The sequence below is a fragment of the Stegodyphus dumicola genome, chromosome 5, assembly GCF_044657685.1.
Source record: "Stegodyphus dumicola isolate Sdum_Otavi_A_Nest chromosome 5, ASM4465768v1".
NCBI lineage: Eukaryota > Metazoa > Arthropoda > Arachnida > Araneae > Eresidae > Stegodyphus > Stegodyphus dumicola.
In genome coordinates, this window is record NC_140772.1 from 225,099,809 (window position 1) to 225,122,775 (window position 22,967).

Here is a 22,967-nt window from a genome sequence, read left to right on the forward strand (position 1 = left end):
ATATCTGTGTGCTCAAAGCTTTCGGGGTCTTTCAAATAAGCATAGATATTTCCAAATTCAGGATCAGCTTTCAGTTCAGTAATAACCGTATCTCTAGAATCTAAAATTTTTGAAGTCAACACAGCGCATTTAAGTTCATTTCCTTCATCGTCCAGTTTTATACGAGAAAGTGCGTCAGATACATTGTTTTCCTTACCCGGTTTATATTTTATTGTGATATTATATTCTTGGAGTTTTAAAGCCCATCTTATTAACCTGGGCGTTAGGTTTTTTCCCGAGTAAAGTCTACCAACAGCCGCATGATCAGAAAAGACTGTTACTGCCGAAATAAACTCGAAATTTGTGTACAGGCATTAATACGGCTAATGTTTCTCTCTCTGTAGCTGTATAATTCCTTTGTGTCTGATTCAACGTTTTACTAAAAAATGCCAGAGGATGGTTATTTTGCATAAGAACCGCACCCACCGCATAGTCTGACGCATCTGCTGCAATTTCCAGGTTTTCGTCCCCCTCCGGGAATTTTAAAACAGGGGCATTAATAAGCGCTTCTTTTAATCTTTCAAAAGCTGTGTTAGCTTCCGCTGTCCACGTAAATTTAGCCATTTTTCTTTTGATTACTAAGAGTGGTTCAACAATATTAGCGAAATCTTTTATGAAAGATCGATAGTAAGAACATAATCCAAGGAAAGAAGAAAGTTTCTTGGCGGTGTTTGGCGGTGGGAAATTCTTAATAGCTTTTATTTTTGAATCTTGCGTTTCTATACCCTTTTGCAAAATTTTATAACCCAGATATTTAAGTTCTTTAGTTGCGAACTTGCATTTTGAGGCGTTAATTGTAAGACCGGCCTCTTTTAATAATTTAAAAACTTCTTCTAGATCTTTAATATGTCGTTCCAACGTACTACTCGTTATAATTATATCATCTATATAGATTAAAGTCGATTTACCTAGGACAGGCTTTAGAACAATGTCCATGGCTCTCTGGAATGTTGATGGGGCCCCACACAACCCAAAGGGCATGCATAAAAAGGCATAAGTGCCAGATTTTGTTATAAACGCGGTTTTATGTATGTCTTCGAGTCTCATAGCTATTTGATAGTAGCCAGACGTTAAGTCCAAAGTAGTCATGTATCTAGTAGATTTAATCTTTCTAATAATTTCCTCTATAACCGGCAAAGGGTAAACTGGGAATTTAGTAATACTATTCAGTTTTCTATAATCCATAGCAAACCTCCAAGCCCTTTTATCCGAAGGAGGAAACTCGTTCTTTTTCCTACATAGTACGACTGGACTCGCGTACTCACTATTTAGGGGCGTTATTATTTTGTTCTTTAACATTTCCTGAATATGTTCTATGATTAGGTCTTTCTGTTTATCATAGCGATAAGGTTTAGTCCTACAGGGTTTGTTGGCAGTTAACTGTATCTCATGCGTAACTATTTGACAGCTACCATGCCGTTCTGAAAACAAGTTTGAAAAAGTACTCACCACTTGCTGGATGGCTTGACTTTCATGGTCATTCAAATGGCTAAGGTTGTTCCACTGGTTCCACCACCCTCCGGTCCATCTCCAGCACAATAGAACTGTCCTGAAAATTCAGTTTGGCCCTCCATACCTAAAATAAGTGGATTTTGCGAATTTTTTACTACAAAAATTAGTACTTTGAGGCTTTCATCTTTTACCTGTATGTTTAATGACAATTTCCCGATTCTTTGACAGGTTTTTCCTTGCGCTGCTATAATTTCTGTGTTTTTATTTTTAAAAAATCGTAACCTATTAAAATTCTTCTTGAAAAATGTATCACTCATAAAATTACCTTCTGTCCCTGTATCAATGAAGGCTTCTACTAGTACATCGCCAACCAGGACTTGTATAATTGGTAGATGGGAGTTTTTTATGATGACCGTATTTTAGTGTGTTTTTGAGGATTTTTTCAAAACTTCCGGGGTCTGGAATCCTCGCTTTCACAGGCCCCTCTACTCGTTTAAAGCTTTCCTTTCAACTTCTGCCTTCTGGGTACGCGGACGGTTGTTTTCGAATTTCCTTTTTGGGCCTTGACCTTCGAGCTTCGATGAATTAGCTTGATAGCTCTTTCCCCCATAAGAGCGGTTTGCATTTCTGGTCTGCTCATTTGAAGATTGCCTTCGGATACTTTGAGAATACGATGCCCCTCTAGCTTTTTCCGCTATTTTGCGATTTTGAAACTTGACCGCCAATTCGAAGAGCTCCTGCAATGTGCTTGGGTTTCTAATTTCGAAGTAGTCTTGAACAGCAGGTAACAATCTTGGTAAGATTATTTCAATAATCTCCGCGTCGGGTTTCTTCTCCTACAGCATATCCGTCAGCTTAAGTTTTCGCAGAATAAAGTCCGTCAACTCTTCTATATTCCGTTGATAGAAACTATATAGTTCGGCTTCTAGTCTTGCTCGATCTTTCACTATGGGGACGGCCTTTAATAACGATTTTTTGAAATTTTCAAATGTATATGTCTGGCCTCCGAATTCCCCTAATAAAAATTTGCCTATATTCTTCCACCATAGCGCGGCCTGCCCTCTTAGTGCAGATGTGGCGATGGCAACTTTTTGTCTTTCAGGCACAGGGTAGAGCTGGAAGTGTTTGTCTAGTCCTTCTAGAAATATCGCCACAGAATTTTTTCCGTCGAAATTGACGTTTGGCTTAATTGACGCTCTCATCGTCTGGACCAGGTATCCAAATCCTTCCAATTGGCTTGCCATTTCTTGTTGTTGCCCCGCAGCTTCCATCCAATTTTCGGCCATTTCACTTCGACAAGTGTTCGGGCGCCAATGTAAAGTTGCGCGCTTCCAACCTGCACGCAACAAAGTGGTGACTGCTGAGAACTGGAAATAGACCAAAGTCTTGAGAAGGGTTTAAATCCCTTTTCATTCAACTTTAGAAATTACAAATGCGTGCTCTTGACGCTCACAAACTACGCCGACCCGACGGTAAAATAAAAAATAGAAACTAAGAAAAGAATAGTAACAAGGGACTAACTACGAGGCTCTCTAAACGTAACTAACCTTACCACGTTCTAAAATACCGCTGATAGTTCAGCAAACTTCTGAATATTACGTTGAAAGATTAACAAACTGCCGAGGCAAGCACACAGGCCGAAACGCGTGGTTCTTCAATTTCTAACTAGCCACCTCCACGCTCGTGAAGCAAGAAAGTACACTTTCGAACTCGTTTCCTTTCTATTTAACTCAGAATACTTCCGCTGATAATTTGAATCCTTGCGCGTTCTACTAAATTTACATACTCTGGCATTGGCAATTCCAGGGGAAAGTAAGGCTTGACAGGAAAGATAGTTTAAACTTAAAATAAATGTTAGTTAAAATAAATATAAACCCTACAACTTGTTAATTTGTTTTTATAGTCTTCCAGATATAATTCAGAAATGCGGTTCTGTTGAAAGTTTTTAGGCTGCTCCTTGAAAAGCACCAAAGAATTTTCAATTATTTGTTATATTATTATATTTTTATGATATTTTTCTTCAGTTTTGTTTTGAGGTCAGTTTTAGTTTGTTTTTTACCTGTTAGATAGCTGGTTACCAATTCTAATTTAATTAATATTGCTTGATTATAAATATATATATATATATATACGTAATAAGACTGCGTCATTATTATAATAAGATGATTAGGTGAAAGAAAGTTGCAACGGAATGACGATGGTTCTCTGTATTATAGCTTGAAAAGGCTTTACTGTGTAGTTAGAAAGATTACACTCGAAGACAGACATGTAATAGAAACAAACTTAGAGGTAATGAATAGCAGGAATTTTGATGGCATAGAAATGGTGATCCATAATGAATAAGAGACTGGCAGCCAAGGCACATTAAATCTTCATTTTATTTTCAGTAAACATACTTCGGCCACAAACAACTTGGCATGCAATTTGTGCCTATTTCAAGAGGTTTACATTTTTGGTAACTTTGCAGCAAGAACGAAGCACCAGACAGCAGTCCTGCTAGGCCGAAGAGTAGCGAGCAAGTGTGTTATGTTCAGTGTGAAATCTTAATTCGAGCTGACTTAGTTTCGGTTCTCAATGCATTTTGATTGGATAATTAGTACTTATTACTGGCTGTGAGTTTTAGTTCCATTTACGTCATCAGAATTATATAAGAGTCATATGACGTGGATTAATCTCGAAATGAGGCTGTGCAAATAGAAATTACAATTTTTAGAATACAGTACACCTGCAGTACAGCCTCGCCACCTGCAACAGAAGTCTGCCACCTAATGAGCGTGAAGTGGAAGGTATCAGTCTCTCAAGAGAAGTCACCTCCGTTGCATGCTTTGATGGAACTGTCTGTGAGGAGTTGAAATGTCAGACTTGTCAGAGTTCCAAAGAGGAATGATAGTTGGAGCGCGTTTAAGTGAAGCATCGGTTACGGACACAGCAAACCTTGTGGGGTGTGCAAGGAGTACGGTATCAGCCGTTATAACAGCGTACACGAAAGAGGGTAAGACGACGTCTTCAAAGCACAACAGTGGCCGAAACTCAAAGCTGGCTCATAGGGATAGACGGGTCTTGAAGCGCATAGTAGCCTGAAAGCACAAGCAATCGTTATCCGAGATAACATCCGAAATGAACAGTCATCTCCAGGACCCCGTTTCAACAAAAACTGTCAAAAGGGAACTTCATGCTGCGAACATTTATAGCAGAGTGGCAATTCATAAACCCTTGGTGACAGCAACTAATGCTTTCAAGCGACGCCAATGGTGCAGAGATCACAAAGGCTGGCCCTCACATCAGTGTCAACAGATAATATGGTCAGATGAATTGTCATTCACCCTACTTCAGACGACCGGACGCGTTTATGTCTGGAGAACGCCCATAGAAGCGTTTCATCCTGATTGCCTCTTGCCGACTGTGAAGCATGGGACTGCCGCCATAATGGTATGGGGGCGATATCTTGGCGCGGTCTTGGGCCACTTGTTATTCTGCATGGGAGGATCACATCAAATCACTGTCTAAGCATTCTAAGGGATCATGCCCATCCTTTTGTCCACACTGTATTCCCTGGGAAGTGACCACTTTTTCAAGACGACAACGCCCCTATCCACACTGCTAGGTGTGTTCAAGAATGGTTTAAAGAGCATGACGATGCAACTGAACATCTCGCTGGGCTCCCTCATTCTCTGGACTTAAATATTATTGAACATTTATGGGCATATTTGGAGTTCAAACTTCGTTCCCGATTTCCACCTCCATCCGGACTTTTGGAATTAGAGACCGCAGGAGGAATGGCTTATTATTCCTTTAAATATTGTCCATGACCTTTATGCATCTATCTCACATCGCATTCAATCTGTACTTCAGTCAAAGAGAGGTCAAACCCCTATTAATAAAGATTTTCCATTATTTACAGGTGTTCGTATTATTTTGTCCGCCATCTGTATATTTTACACATTTTTTTAAAATTTTCTTACATATATATATATATATATATATATTTGGACTGTTATGCATTCTTTTCAAGATTTTATGACTATTTTATGAGTATATAGTAGCATTTGTGTAAATTACAATACGAATTGTAAAAAAACACTCTAATTAAAACATTAGTGCTTCAATTATTTTGTCAGTTTCAGAGTGAGATTAATGACATTTTCTTCAGTGCTCTGTTTCGTCTAGAATCTTTCTTTGAGGAAAAAAAAGTTGTATCCAGCCAGTATTAAGAGCATTCGAACACATTGTCTCGCAAAATCACTGATGGGCCTCTTTCTACCAATGCTCCTCAAATAAAAAGTAAATAAAAAATCTGATGCAAACTCCACATGACTTTCTTGTACGGCCTATTAAATTATACGCAAATTTTTCTGCATTTAATTTAAACCTATTTCCTCGAATTTCATTAGCGATAGCTTTCTCATTTAATTAATTGTGTTCTGATTCGCTTCAAGACAAAAATACATAAAACTTTAAAACATCTTAATTGAAAATTTAAATATATAGATAAACATAATGCACCAAAAACAGTTAAAAAAACAATTTTTGCAATTAAAATTTGAGTTTCCGCTCAAAAACAAACAATTCGATCAGCAGGTAAGAAGGCAGATTTTTGTTGCACAAAACTGAAAGTTTACTTTTGTAAAATTTGACAAAAATTACTATTAGCCGTACTTAAACAACTTTAAATTGTTGATAATTCTACAGCTATTGCATGCAGATTAACTAAAGATAACTTAACCGGAAATTAGAACAACATAATTCAATCATTTTTGAAGCAAAAAATCTACGATTTACCAACATACAAGAATAAAAAAAAAGAGCTCACCGAGCCGAGTAACACAGTGGATATATGTATATATATATATATATATACCAAAAGTATATATATATATATATATATATATACCAAAATTATATATATATACACTTTTGGTGCGTCGATTGCAATCAAAACGGGAGATTAACAACTGCATGTTATAGCAGTTTGTATATACAAAATTCGAGCGTTCTGAGTCTACTCTTTTTTGTGTTATGAGCGGTACATACATACGAATGTACGTACAGAGGGTCACGAAAAAATCTCTTCTGAATCCCGTTTAAATCCATTTTATAATCCGTTTTGGAAAAAAGAGACCTTTATTCCGTCATTAAGTATAAATATCACACAAAAACAAATGGATTCAAGAGTTGTCAAAATGGATATTTTTGCTGCAATATGATACCCGAAATTTTACGCTATTATCATACTTGCTTCACTTTTTTCGAGGAAGTAAAAGTGATTGCGACTCGCTGAAGGATAGATAATTTTAATTTCTTCTTTCTGAATTTCGTTTAGTAATTGTTGTAAGAAAACAAATATGGGCACAACACTATACAACGTGCCCAGAGAATTCATTTCCGGCCTTTACTACCACAACAGATGGTCGCAGACATATACTTCCAAATGGAAACGTTTCAAATAAAGCAAAGATTCATGTTTTCATATTTTGAAATTAAAAAGCGTTAATCTTGCATAAAATACGAAGTATGACTTTTTATACCTTCAACCGGTGCCTATAGTCAGGAAAATTTTGTATTCGTCATAAAAAATAAAGCGCAAGAGGTTTCACGCCCGTACAACAAAAATTTACCGAAATATTTTGTATTAAATGCAGGTATCATACTTAATCGCCGTACACAAATTATAGACAGAAACATTTGCGTATTTACATAACAATAAATAAAATATCGGTTTTGAAAAATGTTACTAATATAAAGAGATTAGATGTCGAGCATTTCGAAGCAGATTATTAAAGATCGTACTCATAGAATCCTATAGAATTCGTATTTTGATTCAGTATTCGTATCATTATATTTAACGAAATTAAATAATGAAGAATCTTCATGAATGCATGTATGTTTCTGTCACCGGGGAAAAAAAAAACGGTATTTAGAGGCATCAAATTCTCAATAACCTAGTCCTCCATTGGAATATGGGCATCTGGAAACACACATTTGGAATTGGTTTTTATTATCTATTTCATATTTTGTAACACTTTAACGAACTTTTTTATTAGCAAACTCAACTATTTCAAAGTAAGCAATGACAACACAGAAGGAAAAACAAAATCTTTTTTTTTATCTCCAGCGCTCGAGACTGTGTTCGGAAATCCTAAAGATAGGCCCTTTTTTAATTATTTTGTGATGTTGCTGTTGAATTGAATTTTATGATTTAAGTGGAAAGAAAATAATGTTTAATAAATAAGGGAAAACACACAAAACGGTTAAAAAAACGCCCCTTTGAACGTAATACAAAATATAAAAGCTTTCAGTTTTTTTTTATTTTATTTTTTAAATACTTGTACTTGTGAATTAGTTTTTTGTAGTATTACCAGATTATAATTCTTAAATAATAAAACTTCACGAGAATATTAGTAACGTATATTTAGCGTTTGAAACTTTATAAATTGTGTGTAAGTTCTTTCTACATGCCATGTGGGACAAAATTATAAACTGCAGAATGTTACTTATTATTAACTCGTAGAAGAAAAAATTTATATATATATATATATATATATTATTTTTTTTTTGGCACTTACGGGAAAACTATTGAACTCGAATTTTTGTAAGTTATTTATTAAACGGAGACCTCAATGCAAGGTGAAAATGACTTCAAGCCACAAATTTTGAAATTAAATATCCCAGTTAATTTTTATCATACGAGAGACAAAAATGTTACGTTTTATTATTTGTAACAAGTATAAAATTTTCCTAAATGTACGTTTACGGAGTGGAGGAATGTATAAAAAATTATTTTTCGTAATTTTCACAAAATTTATTTCTTTAAACTTAAAAATACCAAAACGTGAATATATTCAAAACATTAATGTAATTGGAAGTATATATCCCTTCACAGGCACGGTGTACACACTGTTAGTCAAAACTAATGGATTATCTAAACAATTTGCTTAGACTTTTCAATTAATACCCATAACTTTTACGCGCTGTACCCCTGCTAGGATAGACTCTGCATTTATCGCAAAACTGAAGTTCTTAGTGCAGGAATCTGCAAACTAGGCGACTGAAAACGTGTTGCCCAATGTCGCATGTTGGAATTGTGGTATACAGGGGTAATTTTAAATTACTTTAAGAGGGTTGATAGTACTCATCCAGATGAGCAACAATTACCATAGAACATAGGGTCGCATTCCACTCTGAGGGGCAGAAAAGAAGAATATTATAATTCCAATCTGAACTTACAACAGTGTTGGGAGAGCGAGGGATGAGACCAAATGTTTCGTGACAAACTCACAGAGAGTGCACAAAAGGGATAAAACCGAAAACTTAGCGTTCGAGTGTTAATTCGAGCTCAGAGTTTGATGGCAGACACTCAAATGCACATCTTTGGTTGGCAAGGTCTCAACTTCGCAAACGCTTGCAACAAGTTAATTATCTAAAATATTATGGCGGAAACTTTTGATATCAAGTATCAAGGTAGCAGTTGTTTTTCTCTTAGCCATCTTTTATCCTGTCTTCCTGGACTTACTCTGCTGCGCTCATTCTACTTGAAGCGCCCTTCCATGGGATACGAAGTTCTGACAGCCGGAACGCAGCACGAGCTTTTCATGTTAATCTCGGCATGCAGCGGACGTTGGAGTTAGTTGATAACATTCATCCCTCGATTACATAATTAACTTGTTGCAATCGTTTACGAGGTTGAGACCTTGCCAACCAAAGATGTACATTTGAGTGTTTGCCATCAACGTCTGAGCTCGAATTAACACCCGAACGACAAGTTTTTGGGTTTATCCGTTTTGTGCATTCTCTGTGAGTTTGGCACTAAACTGATTGTGCAACATTTGGTCTCGTTCATTCGCTCTCCCAATGCTGGAATTCTAATATTCTTCTTTTCTGCTTCTCAGAGTGGAATGCCACCCTATGTTCTATGGTAATCGTTGCTCATCTGGATGAGTACAATCACCCCTCTTAATTATTAAAAGTAATTTAGAATCACTGTATAGTGCTGTTTAAAGATAACGTGGTTTCTGAAAGTGATCCGTATTCATTAGTTATGACTCAAAGACATCGTTTAACGTGAAAGTTAAACTGGTAGACTCACTGAGAGTGGAGCACTGAAACTGGTAGACTCACTGAGAGTGCGAATGAGTCTTCTAAGGTATGAATATCCCTCAAAGTATCATATCAATAAACTCCAACCGTGTTTAATCCCTTGTACGAAGTAAAGGAAGTATTAAAATCGCGGAAATTTTGGGGTATTATATTTCAACGAAAATATCTGTTTTGACAGCTATCGAATGCGATTTAACGATGTCTTCGCGTGACATCTGTACGTAAGGACAGTATAAAGGACTCTTTTCAAAAATGTGTTGCATAAAGGATTTTAAATGGATTTAGAAAAGCCTTTTTTGTAAGTAGGAAATCGTATCTGTCGTATGTATGTATGTATCTCGCATAACTCAAAAACGAGTAGCCTCAGAACGTTGAAATTTTGTGTATAAAACTTCTATAACATGTAACTGTGCACTTATCTTTTTAGTTTCAATCGACTACACCAAAAGTATGCATATATGAAATAATAAAAGCAGAAGGAAAAGCCGGAGCAGTGTCGGATGCGTGCTTAGATCCATATTGAAGAAGAATTTTGATTGCGTAGTATGCTAATAATGTTAACTTGGTAATATCTAAAGAACTTGACAGTCGAGGCAGTTTTAATTCCATTTTTATTTCCAATTCATATTTGTGGCCACAATCACTTGACACCCTAGTCGTGCCTTTCCACAGAAGATTTACATTTTTGATATTCTTGAGATAGAAAGTAAGCCAGCGAAATTACATCTTAGAACAGTAGAGAGCAAAGCTTAAGTGGGTAGTTGTACAAGATGGAAGCACGCGAAGAGAAAAGTTTTGGTTTGCAACTTGGTGATTGGTTATGAGGCATCTGCATTAAGAGTTACTTAAGATCGCATGATTAATTTGAATGACGCAGTTTAGACATAAGCACTATTTTTAGGACAGATAGATGAAGTTCCCAAATGAAATAGAAAATAAAAGAGGTTATAGTGAATTAAATTTAAAAGTTTGCTTTCATATTTTTATCTTACATATATACATATATCTTACAAATATCTTACATATATACACACACACATATATATATATATAAGTACTCGGCTCCATGAGCTCAATATTTTTATTCTTATATGTTGCTAAATTGTGCATTTTTTCCCTTTAAAATGATTGAATTACGTTGTTCTTAACTTCCCGTTAAGGTTTTCAGGTATTTAGTTAATCTGCATGCAATAGATGTAGAATTATCACGAATTAAAATGTTGCTCAAGTGCCGCTAAGCTTAATTTTTTTAATGGCAGCCATATTTGTTTACATCTCAAGTAATGAATCTCAAATAGTGAATAAAGTCAGTTTCTGCACCTTCAGTATCTTTTCGCAAATGGGACCAAAAGTAAACTTTCAGTTTTGTGCACCGAGAAATCTGCCTTCTTGTCTGCTGGCCGAATTACTTGTTTTTGCGCAGAAACTCTAATTGTAAAAATTGTTTTTTTAACTATTTTAACTGTATTATGTTTTTCTATAGTTTCTCAATTTTTAATTAAGATAGTTTTACCTTACCACGAAGTGAGAGCTGAATAAATTGAATGAGAAATATATCTCTAATGAAATTTGGGGAAATAAGTTTAAATTAAATGCAGCAAAAAGTGTGTATAATTTAATATTCCATACAAGGAAGTCATGTGGTGTACACATCAGATTTTTTAAGTATTGAATCAGTTAGTAAATAGCTTTGTCAAGGGCGGCCAAGATCAATGATTACAACCGAAGACCATTTCTATCGTTATCAGGCTGAAGTATATCCATGAAATAACTACAAGAGAGTTCGTTTAAGTTTCGTAGGTTTCCCATCTACTGCTATTTCTCGAAAGTTTATCGAGGTTTGACTAGAGAGAAAACCAACAGCTTTATTTCTAGACTATTGTTAAAAGTTTCTCAAAGGTTCATCTTCCAAAGTGACGTGTTTAGTTGACGTCGTTGTAATGTTCGATGCAGCCGAGTGGAATGGGGCAATCTATTGCATACTGACAAGTCCAGATGTAGTGTTTTAACTTGGAGGAAGCGAGGAACATGAAAATTTCTTAATCTTGTTCATGAAAGAACGCCTTTCCACTGAAACGTTTTCATGATTTTGGATGAAATCATCAAACATCATTGCATCGTGCTGCATATTTTTGACAGAGATTCTGCAACCGGTCAAAGATATGTAGATGAGGTCTTGGAACCCCATGTAAGTGGTACAGTAATACTTTTGGCCCAGATATTTTACTGATGAATGACAATGCTCGCCTACATCAAGCATAAGAACAATTGGAACCAAAATGCTGTTCCGTTTCTACGGGTTCGTGGATTTGAGATGATTGACAACAACACTTGATGAAGAATCAAAACGCTATTTATTATCCAGTATTACTCAGGACAGCTTCAAAAACACGTTTACAGTTGTCGAAAAACTATAACAAGCACGCTGAAACAATCAGCAACACAGCCACCAAGTCTATAATGGTAAAGACAGCTTCACGGCGAAGCACTAGAAAACAGCTTCCTATCTCTCGGAACTCAGCGCACTCTCGACACTCTCCACGCTACAACTCACGATGCACTCGACGATACACCCACGATAGACCTGACGATGGACTAACTCGCGAGACACTGCTACTCCGCGTACAGGTAAGCTTTATATAGCTTTTGCCCTGCCTTCAAGGACATTTTAGGCCAAACCGGTAAGAATTTGCTCTAGAACGTTCTCCATCTGTCTATGGCATATCGCCAAATGGGCAATTTCACGCCAAATCTGGCAACCCTGCCACTCTTCGCCATTTTCTGGCAGCCCTAAATCCTCTTTGCGGAGAAGCTATCTTACCGCAGCTGGGCATTTCGCAACAATACGTTAAAGCATGTGCAGGATGAATGGGCCACCGAATTCCAGCGCGTCAAATGCATTCCCAGGCCCTCCTGAATCTGGAAAACTCACTGTTAGAAAATGGCATGCATTTCGAGGATGCTTGTACAATAGTTCACTAAATTCTATGAAATGGAGATGCGGGGATGTATCTCAGATGACAGTACAGCAAATTAGAGATTTTATTGTAAAATGAAAGAGGTTTGATATAGATTAATAGTATAGGTTGTAGGAAAGCATGGATTAATTTCAATCATTTTTAAATTTCCAAACGTTTGATTTTAAATTCAATATTTTGAAATTTATCAATTCACAAACATGATAATTTAGATTAAGTAAAGCCTTTATATAATGCTTTTTAACAATTTTCAGTAAATAAAAGCTACGTTTTAGTTTTACTCCTGTCGATATCCTTTCATTTTGAGGAGCAGTGTAAGTTCGTGGACACTTGAAAAACAAGGAACTTTTTGCTTAGTGTCGGACAGAGACTTTAGCTGACACGAGACAAAATTTTATTAAAAATAGCGAATACAAGGACCCAAATAATAATAAATGTATTGTAGAAACATTAGGTATTTTGGAAGCAGGAGATGTGAAAAATGAGCAACGCCTTCGCCGGGAATCGAACCACATGTAAGGTATTTCTCCCACCTTCCTAGCGTGCCTTCGTGGTGTAGTGGTTCTGCACGCTGGGCCAGTATTCCAGAGGTCCAAGGTTCGATTCCCGGTGAAGGCGATTGCCCATTTTTCATCTTGCTTGCTTCCAAAAAATCCTAATGTCTCTACAGTGGCGCCGGAACTAAAAAGGTTGTTGGATGATGATTCTCCTCACCCAAGATTTGGCGATTGAGTCCTCTAAAAACCCCAGTCATCCTTTAAAAGGGGGAGTATATAAGGTATTTCTCCCACCTTTTTGGCATGCCTTCGTGGTGTGATCAAAAAATCCTAATGTCTCTACACACGGACCTCTGGAGTAAGCGCCCAGCGTGCAGACCACTACACCGGGAAGGCACGCTAAGAAGGCGGGAGAAATACCTTATAGTATAATAGAAGAATTTCTGGTTGAATAACAAAATGTATGAAATGTGAATAATCATTATCATTAATCAGCTTTAAATTTTTTTTCAGATTTTTATTTCACAAAACTGATCGATGATATTTTCAGAATTTTTATATTCAAGAGTATCTTTTTGTCCTGCTGAATTTCTTTGATAATTTTAACTCGTATTTAAACACAGAATGTTTTGTCTCTCTTGTTGCATTATTTACAGACTATTGATTTAATTAAGATAATTCTTGGCAACATTTCAATATTAAGGAAAGAAGATGCAATATTGCTATTTTTTATGAAGTTGTAAGTAGGTCATCGTGTCTTTCTTCGACATCAATATATTTGAAGTAAACTTTTTTTTATTTCATTTGCATAACATGATAAATTTTGGAATTCTACTATCGATCAAGTTTTTAAAAAAATTGCCAAATTGGACAAATGGCCCGAAGAATGGCCCCAACATTGGACAACTGTGCGCTTAACGAGCGACTAAGTCGAACTAATAATTAGGCCCACCAGCGGCCGAGCGGTAAAGTCGCTGAACACTGGTAGTTCGGTCCGAGGTTCGAATCCCGCGAACGGGCTGGCTGCATGGGTGTTTTCGTGGTTTTCCCCATGTGTAACGTGTATACGAGCCAGTTTCCCTTAGAAAGTCCTCCACGAAAGGCATCCCTCCCCTTAGGCAGATAGCCCTAGTGTGCTTTGCCGTAATTAAAATACACATACACACGAACTAATAATTCGACCTTGTTTGAATTCTAAACGAACCGCCTGGCTGCTTAGGAGTTTTCATTGTTTTTTCCCACGTGTAATGGGAATACGAGTCAGTTTCCTTTTGAAATTTCTTCAGGAAGACATCTCTCCCCTTAGGCAGGTGGATAACCTTCAAGGGCTTTATTATTATCAAAACTAAACCAAAGCGATAAATCTTTTAAAAAAAATGCTTGATATATTTGATTAATTTTTAATACTCTCTGTGCTTAGTTAAACATTTTTTACAAATACAATAGTACAGAACTTTTGTTTTATATTAAAACCTGCTTTCGCAATTAAATCAATGTTTTCATCTATTCCATTTTCATCAAAAACTCGTTCTTCCATTTGTAGGTCTCTACTGAGTAACAGCGTAAAATCTGATGTTTAAAAATGTTGATTTCTTATTTTCAATTTTGTTATATTTATCTCCTAAGTCATATATGAACAGTGATAAATTTTGTAGCAAAATTATAAAGGACATTAAGTTATTACTAGGATCTTACATGGATCTACATTCATGCTTGCCACTATTTCGTTGTCTGTTTTCTAATTATAAGATCTTTCATGCTGGAAACTAAAATATAATAGCCACATATATAACAGTGTCGGAGATTTTTCAAACACTGTGTTGATCTAGATTTCCTTCGCCTTCTTTTTATTCAATTAAAGATGCGATGACATTTCTCCTATGTTTCTGCAAAGCATTTTAACAATTCATTTTCATTTTTGTTGTCTTCTTTCTCTTTTATTTATTGTTCTTTATTTTAGCTTTCTTTTCTACAGATACATAGCTAAAGTATACTGCACAATAATGTAGTGCGTATTACCGAATTAAAGGGCATTGCTTAATCAATTATTATGATGATATTTATTTATATTATTTAGAAATAATGACATAAATATCTATATTATTAGCCCAAAGGGGCGGAGCCCAGAAGGGCTATTAGTCTCAAAATAGCATTTTGTGGCGTCTCACTCTAAACGGCGAATCCCTTTTTAAATTGTTGCCACCAAATATGATCGCCCTTTATTATACTTAAAGAAAATAAATAATAAAGAATTTGCATGCATGTATGTATGTTTTTCGCAATGTGAAAGAACGACGGTGCATAGAACCATCAAATTTTGAATAATGTAATCCTCCACCCGAACATGGGCACCTAGAAGCCCGAATTTCGAATTTGTTTTATTATCTATTTCATATCTTGTAAAACGATTTCTTTATTAACAGATTCAATGATCTCAAAGCGAGCAATCTCAACAAAGTACGGGAAAAAACAGTTTTATCTCCAGCGCGCGAGTTTTTCTATCGGAAATTCTAAAGGTATGCTGTTTTTAAATATTTTATAATAGTGTGGTTGAATTGAATTTTATGTCGTTTAAGTGCGGAGAACATGATATTTAATAAATAAAGGTAATACACAAAACGTTTAAAAAACGCTACTTTGAGCGTAATATAAAATACTTCTTTTAAAAAAATTATTATTTAAATATTTTTTAACTTTATCATTAGTGATTCGTAGATATTTCCTTCACTGAAAGCGGGCGCTTTGAAAGCACTGCCTAAATATTTAAGCTGTTCGTCTGTTCTTTAATTTGGGACTATGATTATCATGTTCAGTCGCCTATGAAAACTTTAAAAGTTTTGATCCGGATCAGTTTGATTACTTTCATTTTCTTTGCAAAACACAGGATATTTTAAAAAACACTGTCCCCCCCTCACTACAAGAAAAATTTAGAATAACTACTCACTGTCTGTACCACAAATTTATTGTGTTATAAATTCCCTTTTGCTCAAAAGTGGCTGAGTGCTTAAATCTGACGAATGCAGGAAGTTACAGGTTCGAATCCCGGTGAACGAGTTAGTCGCATTTGCATTTTGCAACAAATAGCGCTCATGTATTTGCCTTAATCGAATGAATATGTTAAATGTGTTCTTTGCTTAGAAATACAGTGTCCAATTGAATTTTAAGAAATACAGATAATTGTAATAACTACTTTCAATTTATTTTTTAATTATCTTTTTATACAACATCGTTTTCTGATAATGAGACGTTATTTCATAACTCAGATTTCATTTATATACACAATTTATTGCAATGAATTAAAAAATTTATCGCAAAATACATACATTTAACAAAATATTTAGCTTTTATACATATACATGTTGCTTATGTATTCTTAGTAATTACTCATAACAATATATAACGCTATTATGACACAGTAGTATGTTCCAAAACTGATGGCGGTAAAATTTGATTTCAAAGTAAAATTCCTAGTTCGATATTTTCAGGTATTTTCATTTTTCCTCTGTTGTGTAGAGTCAGATCTCTGATCAAATTAAATTAACCAACAATGATTCACACCTTTGCGCTTAGGTCTAAGCTCGCCCCTAAGCCCACCTCCAAGGATGCACCTACGCCCACCCCCACGGATGCACCTACGCCCACGTGTGCACCAACGCCTACATCAGCATCGAGTATGGAGCTGTCACTGGTAGCATGGATATGAATTCCTGTTACACCAGCGATACCCAGGAGGCTAGCTTCGATGTCAAAGCTGGAGAAAGAAGAGGAGGAAGAAGATGATGAAGAAGAAGAACCAATGTCGATTTCAATGCCATTCGCATCCAGAAGTCTGAAGCCAATGCTGTCGCTGCTACTATCGCTGAAGCTGAAGCTGTCTGTTACATCTACAAGGCTATCGCTACTGCTGGATGAGCTGCTGGAAGAGCTGCTAGAACTAAAATGGAAAACAAACAGAAAAGATCGATTCAAAATGAGGGTACTGTGTTATTTACAGAATTTCTTATATATTAAGAGTGTATTAATCAAAATGCAATCTAATTTACTGAAAACCATACCTGATACAAATTTATTTACTAAATAAAAGTTGTTTAGATTTTGCCTCTCTTGTATAACTTTTGTTCTTAACTTTTAAATTTGAGTTACGGAAGAAATATATAAAAGACGAAAATCTATATATATATTTTACATGTATATATACAAAAGGTGTTCACACATTTTTGTAACGATTTTCAGTCTGATTTTTCAGATTATAGGCTACACCTGTAAACTAACATCAAGTTATAGCTTTGTAACCTAAAACATCCAATCAAAAAACTGATTGTTTACTAATAAGAAACTTATATATTCATACACATTAACTAACAAAAACTGAAAGCAAAGGTTATCAGATGTTTCTCTCACTTTCCTAGCGTGCCTTCGTGCTGTAGTGGTCAGCATACGGAGAGCCGGTATTCCAGAGGTCCGCGGTTCGATTTCCGACGAAGGCAGTTGCATATTTTTCATCTTTCCTGCTTCCAATTAACTTAATGACTCTACAAGTGGCGCCCGAACTAAAAGGGTAGTGGATGATGATTCTCCGCACCCAGAATTTGGCGAATAGGTCCCCTAAAACCCTAGTCGCCCTTTAAAAAGGGGGAGTATATAAGGTATTTCCACACTTTCCTAGCGTGCCTTCGTCCTGCAGTGGTTCTACACCCTGCGCCGGTATTCCAGAGGTCCATGGTTCGATTCTCGGCGAAGGCGATTGCTAATTTTTCATCTCTCGGGCTTTTCTAATTAATTAATGTCTCTACAGTGGCGCCTCATCCAACACTAAAAGGTGTTGGATGAGGTTTCTCCACACCCAGGATTTGGCGATTGGGTCCCCTGAAAACTGCAGTCGCCCTTTAAAAAGGGGAGTATATAAAGTATTTCTCCCACTTTCCTAGAGTGCCTTCGTGGTGTAGTGGTTCTGCACGCTGGGCCGGTATTCCAGAGGTCCGTGGTTCGATTCTCGGCGAAGGCGGCTGCTATTTTTCATCTTTCCTGCTTCCAAAAATATACCTAATGTCTCTACAAGATGATGGTATGTAGATTGTTAGCATTTCTTATTTCGAGAGGACATGACTACAGAAAGAAATATAAAATCTCTTCATAAATTAATGAAAAATTCTGAAGCTATATTTTATGCATCTAACATTACAACCTGCTTTAAAATGTCCATTTTGCTTTGATGGTTCAATATAAATGTTTTAAAAAATAAGTTTGGGCTTTTTTTATATTTTTACCCATGCTTTTCATGCCAGAATGTAAACGAGATAGCGAGAGTTTATTCAGATTAAGGTAGAATGAAGTGCTATTTAAGTGAGAGTTCGGAAGATCGTCTTTAGAGCCAGTCTGTCTATTCCAGGCCACGTTTTGCTGCAATTATTAGCGACTTGCGTAAGTGGGGTTGATGTGTTCTCGCCTTTAAGCTTGTCTCGCCGGTTACTACAGACTGGAGCTCTTCCTGCGCGTTAAATTATTCTGTGAGCCGTTAGGCTAACCTAACACACCTTGAAATTATTATATGTTACGTATTTCAGTTAAGCCAGAAGTGTTGGCTTCCTGTAATCCAAGTTGGGTCATTTGTCAATTTTCTGCTTTGATGAAAGGGTCTTATACAACCTTCTTCTGATCTCTGTTTAGTTTCACAAGTCTAGAAGATAATTCTTCAAGAGTCCTTTTTAGAGGTTTATCTTCCCAAAGAGACATAGACTTTATTGGTTTTAACAACAAAAATTGAGTAAGTTATGCAAAATGAGAAGTTAACATTCTGCTTCGAGAAAGTTCTTCAGGGTAAGCTCTTCGTCAAGGGTTAGGACCATTTTAAAAGCAATGCAAATTAACTTTTACTGCACATAGCTGCTTTTTTTTCGCACTCCTTTTGTGAGTTTCCCTGCTTCTGTAAAACTATGTTTCAATAACTTTGAAGTTTACAGTTCCAGTTGCTGCACCGCTTTTATTAAGCTATCTTAAGCGCTGGACACCAATTGTGGTAAGTGTTCAAAGGATGATAATCTTAGTTCCTTTGTGAAAGGGTGTATTTCCATTCACTGAGCGATCACGAAATATCTCATGAACTATACACCAGTTGTATTTTTCCCATGCCAGACAATAATATCGATTTCACGTTACCAGTTTGTCAGAATGTTTGAAACTACCCTCATAATTTGAAGACTCAATAGGGTTTTTTTGGGGGGGGAAGCAGGAGATGTGAAAAATTTTCAGTGATTCGAACTGCGTACTTCCGATTACGCGTTCGATGTGCTACCAGTTACACTACGGAGGGAAGTGGAAAGGTGGGAAAAATACTTTATAACTTGTTTAAGTATGGTTAAAAAATAAAAAATTATTATTAGACCCAGGAATGACCTAGGAAGCATCGCTATTAAATAAAAAAATAAATGAAAATCTTCTTCAACTTAAGTTTGAAAACGAAACTGCTTGAATTACCTGCTGCTGAGACTGAGGTCAACGTCAACATCAACATCAAGCTCTGCATCAAGTCCTAGACCAACATCCGCATCAACACCGATGTCCAGATCAATACCCAAGATGCTCAAGTGGTTTTCGTCATAGTCAAATGGACATATCAAGTTATAGTCATCGGAATGGCGATCTCCGTCAAGATGTCTGTCACCATGTCTGCGATAATCGGCCTCATATCTATGACGGAAATAGTTCTCTGACACAACCATTGATCGAACGATGTCGTCAATCTTGCTAACCCCTGACGGGAGAGAAAATAAAATTTTTCATTGTTTTACTAATTCTTTTTAAGTTTTATTAAAACATGATATATCGCAACGAAAATTAAATTTTCGACCTCTTTGACAATAAACATTTTCCAACAGAAATAGAACAAAATATTTTAAAGAATATGCATGCTCAATATTTAAATCGATATTAACAATTTTAGTACCGAAAGGCTCCATAATATTTGTGTTCTTAGTTTATAAATCCATAATACAAATTTTTAAATGTGTTTTTAATATCAAACATTCTAAAACGAACATTCTTAATTCTTAAATGGATACTACCAGTTCTTATTTAATGTTTTAAATATTTTCCGATATTAAGAACTTGCTTCAAATATTTTAATAAAAAATAATTATTAAAATTACTAATATTGCTGATAAAAAGGGAATAAAATTTAAAAATAAAAGAAAAAAGCAGAAAAAGAAGAGAAGAAAACAGTAGCATATGAGAAAACAGCTAGGAAAGTTTCATCCACGTCACGTCTTCAACTTAATTTTCGTTGTGAGCTTCGACACATGAAGAACAACATAGTGAGATTTATTTCATTTAGTGATCATGAATCTGATGAACCAGTAATGTTTTTATAAATGAGAGCTTCATCATTGTTGTAGAAATATGTAATCCAAAATAAACTGTGCTACAGAGACAAATTGTATTATTGACAATATTGGGAGAGAAATGAAATGCACAAATGGATATGCAATTCCCAAAACAAAATGCAATATATTTACTCGATAACTGCAGTAAAAAATATAATGACCTTTTAGTAAAAGAAAACAATGTTTTTCATATAATAATAATAAGGAGTAAAAATCGTCTACTAGCATATATTTTTATTAAAAATTAGTTATCAAACTAAAATTATAAATTAAATTAAAACGCACTCCGTTTTGTTAGTAGTGGTTATAAAATATTTTGTTTTACACTACCCGACATCGAAAATACAACACCAAGAAGGAATGGCCCGAAAATTATGCAGATTTCAGGATTATACGCTGGAGGATAACGACCGTTGGATCTCCACAACACCGTTTACTCCTGATCTTTTACAAATCGAATCTGTCACGATTGGACGCCATTTTGCAGACCGTGCTATTGCCGCGTGCAGAAGACGAACTGTGGCAAATGGTTAACAAGGAATGGGGAGCCATTCTTCAAGACACCATCCGTAGTCTTAGTGACTCTGTACCAACATGTACCCCCCCCGGGGTACAAAGCAGGCAGATCTATATCTTGTGCTGCGTACTATGGGGGAAAAGCATTTTGAGCTTGGCGGTTCCAGAAACCGAGCGAAGGTCGTCTATACGGCCGGACCAAGGGCGATTGCAGAAGTCCCCGAACTGGGGGACCTGGTAGCGTCACTGGTAGTCAGTCTACGAATTCCAGGTAACGACCCTCGGTGACGGGCAGCCGCGTAGTACTGGCAGGGGCACATCAACGGCCAGTCAGATCGCCAAATTGACATCGGTGTCTGTTGAGGACCTCCCCCCGGAGTGCTCTCCGAGTCACGAGGTGTGTAAGCATCCGGTGGCCCGGTTCAGCCCCGGACGATTTGAGAGAGTTCCTATAAAAGTCTGCGCAGGGATTTGAGAGAGTTCCTATAAAAGTTTGCGCAGTGATCTGAGGCACCCCGGCGTAGCAAAAGTATTAGATTAATCCTCTAAGAGGCCATGGCAGACATATCCGGCCCTCCCGCCTAATAAGGAGGTTGATTGCGGGTGTCTACCCTAGTTGCATTAAGTTGCAGGAAGGGCGTGCTAAAATTGACTTGACTTGTACCGAAATGTGTTGCTTTATGCATCCAAGGTGTCCAAGGTGTTATCCGTCCAAGGTGATCCTACATTCTATGAGCCGACGCTGTTCTCGCTCTGCATTATGTACATCATTTCGAAATAAAGATCACCTATTGTTATTATTAAAGCAGTAAAAAGTAAAGGTCGCTTTTCTCTAACTCTCCTGGAGCCTCTCACAAAAGAAAATACAATGTATCCCAAAAAAAGTACATAAAACTTTTAGTAGTTTAGATTAACTTAACTTTCTATGCTTTCATATTTAACAAATTTGAAGTAATAGATTAGATTAGACTAAGCTTTGAACAAAGAAAATGTGTCTTATAGTGCTACGGGAAGTTTGATAAAGTAGTTAAAGTACAGCTTAAGATCGAACTACACGACTCAGATAAATCCATATAGTTGACTTAACATCAGACTGATGGAGGTAAATTTAAAATACTTGGAACTGTTCAAAAAATTCACAAAAATACGCTTTCAGCAAAGTGAGTAAAGCTGATGGAAATATTTCGACTTGAAGAAATTTTGTAAGGCAAGCAGGATTTAAGATATAAATCTCAAAATCACTTTAAATCCCTATTATTGTAAAAATTACACTCCAAAAAAATCCTTGCTTTCAATGAAAACGATCTTGATCAAAAAGTGCAACTCTGCAAAAGATGCTTGGTAAAATTTACAAAAAATGCTCAATTTCCAAGAAAGATTGTTTGGAGTGCTAAGGCTACATTTAACAATAGACATTAACAAAACAAAATTTCTGTATATTTTGAAAAGAAAAATACGAAATTTTAAAAATAAACACGGACGGATGTATTTTGGAACACTCTGGAGATTAACTGCAGCATGAAGTACTCTCAGTTACTCACATTTACATTCAGTATCTATAAATTACTTCTGTGTTTCATTTTCAGTACAACTTTCAATAAATTAAGTGAATATTCAACACTTTTCTATAAATCAGGCTTTATGACATGCGGAATAATGCACGGCTGTGTTCTTATACAGATAAATGCAATTAATCATTCTGAGTATATTTAAGGTACGCCAGGCTATGATTTTGATAGTTTTATCGTGTTAGATGAATTTTCCGCTTAACGATATTTTAAACTTATGGAAGATTTACTAGAACATAACCCTGCCGCTATTTGGGGAACATTTACAAAAGGCAAGATAGAAAAACCACTCTTTCTCTCCTAGTATATACTATAATTTTGCTGTTAATATATTAGCAGACGATAAAATTTAAAATATATGTCTTTACACACACACCAAAAAAAAAAAAAAAAAAATGCAGTTTTCATTTTTGTTGTAACTGTTAAAGTCGCGTAGGTCTAAAA

The 22,967-nt window shown here is 36.1% G+C and overlaps 1 protein-coding gene across 1 annotated transcript in view; it reads right to left on the reverse strand.

The window, feature by feature from the left end:
* Positions 1 to 16,237: 16,237 nt before the first annotated feature.
* LOC118189158 (uncharacterized) overlaps positions 16,238 to 22,967 on the reverse strand; it is a 52,620-nt gene continuing 45,890 nt past the window's right edge. The window contains exons 11-12 of the mRNA XM_035359706.2: positions 19,535 to 19,811; positions 16,238 to 16,994 (exon numbers count right to left, since the gene is read on the reverse strand). Of these exons, the coding sequence (XP_035215597.2) occupies positions 16,613 to 16,994; positions 19,535 to 19,811 (659 nt within the window). The 3' untranslated portion in view covers positions 16,238 to 16,612. The remainder of the gene's footprint in view (positions 16,995 to 19,534; positions 19,812 to 22,967) is intronic.